This window comes from Taudactylus pleione, unplaced genomic scaffold (assembly GCF_031769625.1).
Source record: "Taudactylus pleione unplaced genomic scaffold, aTauple2 ptg000086l, whole genome shotgun sequence".
In the NCBI taxonomy this organism is placed as follows: domain Eukaryota; kingdom Metazoa; phylum Chordata; class Amphibia; order Anura; family Myobatrachidae; genus Taudactylus; species Taudactylus pleione.
The window spans coordinates 23,175,813-23,184,102 of NW_028284488.1; the positions used below are offsets into that span (position 1 = coordinate 23,175,813).

The following is an 8,290-nucleotide window of genomic DNA, read 5'->3' on the forward strand; positions in this document are numbered from 1 at the left end:
TCTGAATCAGGCCCATAGTACCATCAGATACGGTCACTATTTTTACTGATCTCTTTTTCTTTTCTTCTTGCTAACAGGTAAACGTTTGCAAATATTTGCAGTGTTAGTAAATTTACTGACACATGATAAATATTTAGCAAGCAAATGAGAAGTTAGCAGGAAAACAAACAATAATAAACAAATACTCACATTATCAGTGGCTTCGTCAATCAAATAAATCTGAGTTGGAGTATCCACTTCAATTGCTCTCTAAATGCAGACAGAACAAATCATCATTACTGACGTCACACCTGCACCAGTTTCACTTGTCACCAATAGGTGTACAGGTCACACATCCTGCCATGTTTAGGCCAGCAAAGGGGTAGTGTTTTTTTTTTTTTATAAAGGCTTATTTCATTATAAACAGAGTAACTTTCTAATAAGACATCGTCATCTACACACTTGGAGGATATAGTGCCATTTATCTCTGTGCCATTACATCTATATGTCCACACAAACAGCAATGATGTAAGTGGTTTGAGGCTTACTGCAAGAAAGCAATACAGACACCATTTTCTTTCTGCAACAGCCATGCCGCAGACATTACAAGCTGCCTGCGTGCCCATCATAGACATCACAACTGCACTATTTCCCGGGTACATTCTTGTTTTGTGCTCCATCTAAACACAACAATAGAAACGTGTTGGATATGTCCTAAGAAAGCATGGCCCAGTAATACATGGAATTTCCTAGTATTTGTTGCAGTGTTTAAAAGAATGGTACTTAGCAGAAGAAACGTAAAGTACTTACTATTCGAGATTCCCAAAATGCATACTTTTGATTTGTTAGAAGAAGTTCCTTTGTGACTGGGGAACAATACAGGTAAACCTTCAGGCTACAATATATAAAACAACACAGTGTGACTTTTTTGGTTATTCAATTTCACTAAGCATTCATTATACTAAACATTTTGCAACAGAAGAAAGGGGGCTGGATAGGTGCACTGGTTCCCACTTATAGTGAACTAAAGATATTAGACAGGTATGTATATAGGGTGTTAATTAATGAATAGTACAAATTTACATATAATCATGTGTGGTCAACATAGAAAAGAACCAGTGGTGCTCCCAAAAGTAATACATAAAACACATTATTAGAAAGGAAGAGAGGAACTACTTATGTATACATAAAACTCTACTTTTGGAATTGGGACTCCCAAAAATACACACACACACACACACCCCCCCCCCCCCTGGTGGTTCATATGCACATTATATTGGAACCACTCTCAGGGCTGCAAGGATCTCTCCTACTCAAACCAATGTTAACAAAATGTATATCAATAATATATCACTGTATAGCAAATACAACCCACTCTGGTGACAGCTTGCACCATTCACTAAATAAACCTAGCTGATGTGACTGATAACCAATTCAGCTATTTAGCAACAGAACCGAGTGCTGCTCACAAATGCCAATCTTGCTGCTTGGCCAGTGCACCATGATCCGCAACAAAACTGGACAAACTATGGCCATGCGTATTATCAGCTACATGTTTTTCAGCTTTCCCGCTAGGCTGTTTTAGCGGGACGCTGCGCCCTGCCCTCCTTCTGGAGGGCAAAAAGCGCCCTGCCCTCACCGTGCAGCGCCTCGCTAAGACAGCCTGCGGTTGCAGTCTTCACCCGCGGGTCGCAGTGTCCTGCGGGTGGAGAATAGATGCGCCCGGCATCTATTCTACCTGTCAGCAGCGCTTGGAGGGTGCCCGGCATGTCCATAAGTGCCGGGCACACCCCCAAGAGTCACGAAAAGGGGACGCGTCTTATAGACACGTCCCCTTTTCAATGACCACGCCCTTTTCACGCGGAAGTGCCCTCTTAGCTCCGACGCCCTGCCTGCCGCCAGAGCTAGAGTGAACACTATTGTTACCATTTAAAATCACATACACATTTAACAATATGCTCCATGAGTGATATCATTAAGTGTTTCCCCTGCACTGCCGGGCTCAGTGTCGTTAACGACAGTGAGCAAACACAATGATTAATATCGTTAACGATATTGTTCAGTGACAGCACCCTCCCTCATCCCCGTACTTGCAGGGCAATCTGACGATATCGTCAGGTTCTGTAAGTACAGGCGATAAAAGACAGTTAACGATCTGCGGGAGCGTGCATCGGTGACGATGTCTTGCATACACACTGGACGAAATTAAACGTGATGAACGATATCGCTACCGTTCATATCTTCCAATTTGTCATCTAGTGCAGTGATTTTCAACCCGAGGCACACTATCTGGCTATGCGGTGTGCATGACCAATGAAAAAACATACACATTGGATTCCACATAAAAAATACACACACACACACACTGGCCTCCACAGGAATAAAACACACAACAGTACAAGTGCGCTGTGCTGACTGCCGCAGCACACTTGACAACCGCTCACGGCACACTAGTTGAAAGACGCTGGTCTAGTGGGTATGGGCCATAAGTGCTGTCAGAAGAAGATGGATCACGGGAGAATAACAAGCCTCTAATCACATTTACCACTATGTGTAAATTATTGTTTTGGTACCAAACATGCAATTGTGGGCCAGCACAATGAACAGTGGCAAGCTTTGATGTAAACCTCAGTCTGTTGTGTCCAGCACAATTCTACTGCTAAAAACAGATTGAACACAAAATGCTGAAGTTAATGTCTTTTTAATGAAAGTCTACAAACTTATAATACAAATAGCACACCAGCACTGTAGTCTTCGTTTCAAGAGGGGAGCTCGAAGTCCTCTCATGTGATCTGCAAAAACACAAAAAAGTAACACGTAAATGTGTTTATAATACAACTACCTGAAATCACCTTAAAAACACTCAAAAATGTTTGTTTTATAGGAAAGTTGTCGGACTTAATAGCTGGGTCGTTGGCATATTACTTTGAAAGGATAACTCTATAAAAATATAACAGTTTAAAATCCATTCTTCCCCTGCAAACTAGTAAAGCTGCAGGTTTCATTTAATCTGAGCTTCAATGGTTAGGCAGCCATTCTATGCCAATTTAAGGCTTAAAACTTTGCAACAGAGGAGGTAATAAATAGTTTACTGGTGGAGGGATTGCAGACGTTTTACTACTGTAGTTGAAGGGGTGTAGAAAATAATTATTTTGCATGGATCCTTTAATGGAATTTCTCAACTACTATGATACTTAGTTAATAACCCAGAACTAATAGTAATTGCGAACACAAAGGCCGGTATCCTATTATCCACTGTAAATTACCGAGACTAATTACCTCGCCCGGGGCTATCCACTTAGCACCGATGCCAACACTTATAAGGGATTGGATACCATGAAAAAAAAAAAATTGGTGAAAAAGACCCGAATACCCGTTTTTTTGCGTCCAAAAATTTTTCGCTGCTAATTGAATACCGGCCAAAGCTGGAGAGCCACAGAATCTGTTGAGGTGTAGCTGAGATTCACAGCAGAACAAGCCATTTTGCAGAGGTGTGAAATTCCGATGATACAGTCTTCGGGTTCCACTTTTACTTTGCCATTCTCACTGTTTTTGTAAGTTCACATTTTCCAGAATTTAGTCTATGAACAGTTAGGCCAATGATGGTCACTTAATTTTGCTGTGTGGTGCATTTGGAGTAGGAATGGAAACTCTGAAGGCTAAATTCTGTTGGTAATATGTTAAATTTTGCAACCAAACACACAATGAGGAGATTTATTTATTTTGTGGCTATATGTACCCATCCAGGTTTGATTTGGATTAAGTTTGTATCAAACAGCACCAACAGCCGATGAACTTAATCCTAACTACATAAGCTGCATACACACACACAACGATTTTGTGAACGATTTTCTGAACTACAAAAGATTTTTGTAACTTCCCTTAATGAAAATTGTTCAGTTGGTCAGTCAGAATGAACTACAAACGGGAACATGCATGAACCATAATCGCTCATAGTTATAACTCAGAAACTGAACAAGTTTTTAAACGATAACGACATAGTTAAATCGTTCAAAAAATCGTTACGTGTGTATGCACCTTTAGCATTAGATAAATACTACTGAAGTAAGGATTTACTTCAATATCAGGAGTCATGCTTACATACGGTTCACCTGCTTTGCTCATGTCACATGTGACCACTTAGAGAATGTTCACAATTATGTTTATTATGCCAATCCTGGGATCTAGCCTCAAAATTCTAGGATTTTAATCCCATGATTACTGCCACCAATTCCTGAAATCGCTAAATTTAAAAAAAAAGTGTCAGACAGAAGTTGCGGCCTTGCGTCTGCCTCTCATCACCACAGGTTCCACCTGATAGGACGGATGTGTTTGCCTATCCTCCTACATGACCCGTTCCATTAGGTACAAAACACTCTACTCCTGGACTTCCCACCTAATGCATGATTGCAGTCACCTGTGTTGAACTATGTAGTTGATGAGACAGGTGTTTCAGCACAGGCAACTACAATCATAAATTAAGAGGGAAGACCAGGAGCAGAGCATTTTGTCTGTGACTGGTCCAGCAACTGCTGTGCACACTGCTGAGGAGACAGGGGGCCTGATTCAGCAAGAAACGCAAAGGAGAGAACGCACGCACTCGGCCGATGTTATCGTACTACGCATGCAACGCAAAGAGACTGCACAAACTACCAACTGCGATGGGAACTGCATGAGCACAGGCTACGCAGACCCAAGGCAGAGTGATTGAGAGGGGGATGCAGGCGTGCCAGTGCGTTGGGAAACAGTTACAGTGTGGCGGCATACGCAGCCATATCGTAAGCTCTACACAGGAAGTGGACAAAATCCTGCGGCAGGTCAGGTCAACCACTATTATGCTAATGGGTCCAATGTTACCAATGTTTACGCTATCTTGCGTACTGATCAGGCTTTGAGTAAAGGGAGATGGGCGTCTTAATATACCGCTGGGTGTCTGCATCTTGTGCTACAGTTTCTGTGCGTATGCACTGATTAGCACATTCTCGCAGGGGACGGGTGCGTTAAGGAATCTTTTTTGCGTTCCTTGCTGAATCAGGCCCAGAGTGCACAGCGCAGCTCTGAGGTGGAACCTTGCAAAGAGATTTACTTTGAAAGCACCAACGGAGTAAAAACCAGATTAAGGGGGTCCCAAGGGACAAGTGGTGGAAGAGTACTGAGAAGGATGGCATGAGGAGTGCAAGAGATAGGAAAAGATGTATCAGGGGGGGTTACATGAGGGAAGAGAGCTGTATGAGTGGAGATAAGCTGTGTGAGTGGGGAGAGATCTGTGAGATGTGTGAGGTGTGAGCGATAAGCTGTACACGGACACATTTCTCTGGGTTTCTCTGCCGGCCGGCTTCTTTTCTTCAAGCAAGTGCTTCAATCCTGATATTACAGAAATGGGGCAGGATTGGCTTCCATAATAACAGCCCAGTCATAGGCGTGCACAGAAGCCGGCACAGGGGGTGCCACTGCAGCACTTCCCCCTCTGCCAGATAATGGTCTACCCCGTCCTCACCCTGGAACATACACTACTCACCTACACTCACCTGGCCGCTCAGGTGAGTGATGTATGTCCCGGTGGAAGGGGGGACAGGGTAGACCATGATCCAGCAGAGAGGGAAGTGCCGAAGAAGCACCCCGTGCCAGCTTCGGTACATGCCTATGAGCCCACTGACTGACAGGTCAACATGAGAAAAAATAAAAGACGATTGTAACTGAAATGTTTTGGACAGCATGGTAAAACCCTACAGTTTTCTAGCAGGATTTTATACATTAACTTTCCAATACGAACAGAACAGGAAAAAAATGCTCAAAAGAAGAGAAGTGGAAGCATGCGACTGTTCCCACTTATGCAGAAACATTGCATTTCTCCAGACAACACAAGTAAACTGCATATTTGAAAGTAGCAGTTATATATTGTGACAATTAATTCACATTTAACAAAATAAATGTTTGTTTTATTTTTTTATTACCAGTTTTTATTGCATTTTCTGTACCTTAAATTGGTCAATTACAGTTTGCAAATACAGCAGTCACACACCAAGACAGGGTAGGGCATACCAGGATGAACAGGAGCTTAAACAGGCATACTACCTGTTGATGCGGCACAGGGTCATGGTCTTGAACATTTAATTATTAACAGGTCTAATCCGCAATCAGAATTGTATTAATAATGGGAAATGGTATGTGATAAACCATATATTGGAAGGCATTCACTCCAGAAGAAAACGCCCTTATATAAATTGTAAAACATAATGTCAAGTAACAACCATCAGGAACATTATCAACAAGGAAAGTTATCATTAAAATGTTTGGGGGTTTTCTTTTGTGTTCCTCTGTCTATTATATTGTTTTAAATAAAGTATAATGTTCTGTAATCAAGCTTACGAAAATTAAAAGGGCAAGTTATTTGTGCTTTTATTAATTTGTATCCAGTATGTCCTATTGGCACACTTGGATAAGACGCATTTTGACCCCGCCAATCTGTACTGATAATTTACTGCTCTATTTTCTCTTCTCATACATTACAAACTATACACAACAGTGCTTATTTGTGATAATACTGCCAACTTTATTTCTGATCTACAGTGAGTGAAATGGTGTCCGAGAACACTGGCACATTTTAATGATCACTGAGAGGGCAAATGTTCAGGCCACAAATATAACATTACATAACTTTATATGGACATTTATTGGTTTCAGGTAGAGTTGGACGCAGCTTATGCCACAAATGCAGGCATAAAATACACCCACCAAAATGGCATTTTGCGCATCTTAGATTACTCAATGCATACAGTGCTCTGCAAGGGCAGCACACATGCCTGGTTTACTTTAAGAGATCTGCCTTGAGTATAAAGCTAGCCACACACTAGACCAACTTGTTGCTTGGTTGGAATGGAAATCTGGTAATGTATTAAAGCAAATGACAATCAGCAATTTGCTCCCAAACACTGGAAAATGGACAAAAACTGTTGTTTGAACAAATTGTTTAGATTAAACATTTAACAAACTTGTCTGACGACCATTTTCATCTGTTTTCTGGCATTTAGGAGCAAATTGCTGATCATAAGTTTCTCCCATACGTTACCAGATTTTCATTCCAACCAGCCAACTAGTTGGATGGTTGGATGAAATTTGGTCTATTGTTTGGCCAGCTTTAGTAGTAAATGCTAATGTTGGATCTCAAATTGGATATTTTCAGGTTAATTTGGTTTTAAATTATTTGTATTCCATTGCAAAGGCAACTCAACCCCTATTTGAATTGCCCCAGAAGTGTTTAACATTGATTTTGAGTATTTAAATATCAAAAAAGGGATTTCCAGCTCTACAAATATGTTTTATTCTATTGTAACATCTATTCCAGATTTATTTTTAAATGTCACATTTACAGTTACCTATTCTGAAATAGCCAAAGTTTAAAAGACAAGCAAAAAACAAACAAACAAAAAAAAAAAAAAAAAAACTTTACAGCAAGTAACTGACATTTTTTAATAACATGGGAAGTTCATGTTGGGGTCTAAATGCCCCTTCCTTCTTTTGGGTACAATACAAATCACATAATATACAGTACATGACCAAAACTATGTGGACACCCAATCAATACACACGTGATTGTTTAAAAACCATAGGCATTATTATGGTGTGGGATACCCCCACTACCCTTTGCAGCTACTAGAGCCTCCAATCTTCTGGAAAGGCTTTCCGCTTGACTTTGTACACATGGCTGTGAGAATTCGTATCCATTTAGACAAGAGCATCACGGATGTTGGGGCAATAAGGCCTGGCTCACAGTTGGCATTCCACTTCACCCAAGATGTGTTTGATGCCAGGGCACTCTGCAGGAAAGGGCATTTAGCAAAGTACTGCCACCAAAGTTGTAAACAGACAATTCAGCAGAAGGTTACTGTATGCTGTAGCATTAAGATTTCCCTTCACTGGAAATAGAGGCAGAGGCCATTATTTTTCTTCCAGCAAACTTTACAGCTGAAGGTATGTATTCAGACAGGAGGCATTCTCCCAACATCCACCAAACCTAAATTAGGCTGCCAGACGGTACAGTGCAATTCCTCACTCCAGAGAATGGGGCTTGTATGTACCTCTTCAGCCAATGGAAACTTATACATTAAGCTCCCAATAAACAGCCATGAGAAATTCACTTGCTTCGGGGCTCGCTACAAACGGGACGGCTGTCGATGTTGATCGCCAGCTCGCCCCGTTTTGTAGGTGGGGTGGGGGTGGCTGGTCAAACGGAGGCGTTCCTGAAGGAACGCCTGCCGTTTGAGAGCAGGCCCTAGTGACATCACCATTGATGTCAGTAGTGAGCTTCCGG

The 8,290-nt window shown here is 41.5% G+C and overlaps 1 protein-coding gene across 1 annotated transcript in view; it reads right to left on the reverse strand.

Annotated features, from left to right (window-relative positions):
- DCLRE1C (DNA cross-link repair 1C) overlaps positions 1 to 8,290 on the reverse strand; it is a 44,392-nt gene that overhangs the window by 33,812 nt on the left and 2,290 nt on the right. The window contains exons 2-4 of the mRNA XM_088468786.1: positions 2,720 to 2,771; positions 790 to 874; positions 190 to 249 (exon numbers count right to left, since the gene is read on the reverse strand). Of these exons, the coding sequence (XP_088324912.1) occupies positions 190 to 249; positions 790 to 874; positions 2,720 to 2,771 (197 nt within the window). The remainder of the gene's footprint in view (positions 1 to 189; positions 250 to 789; positions 875 to 2,719; positions 2,772 to 8,290) is intronic.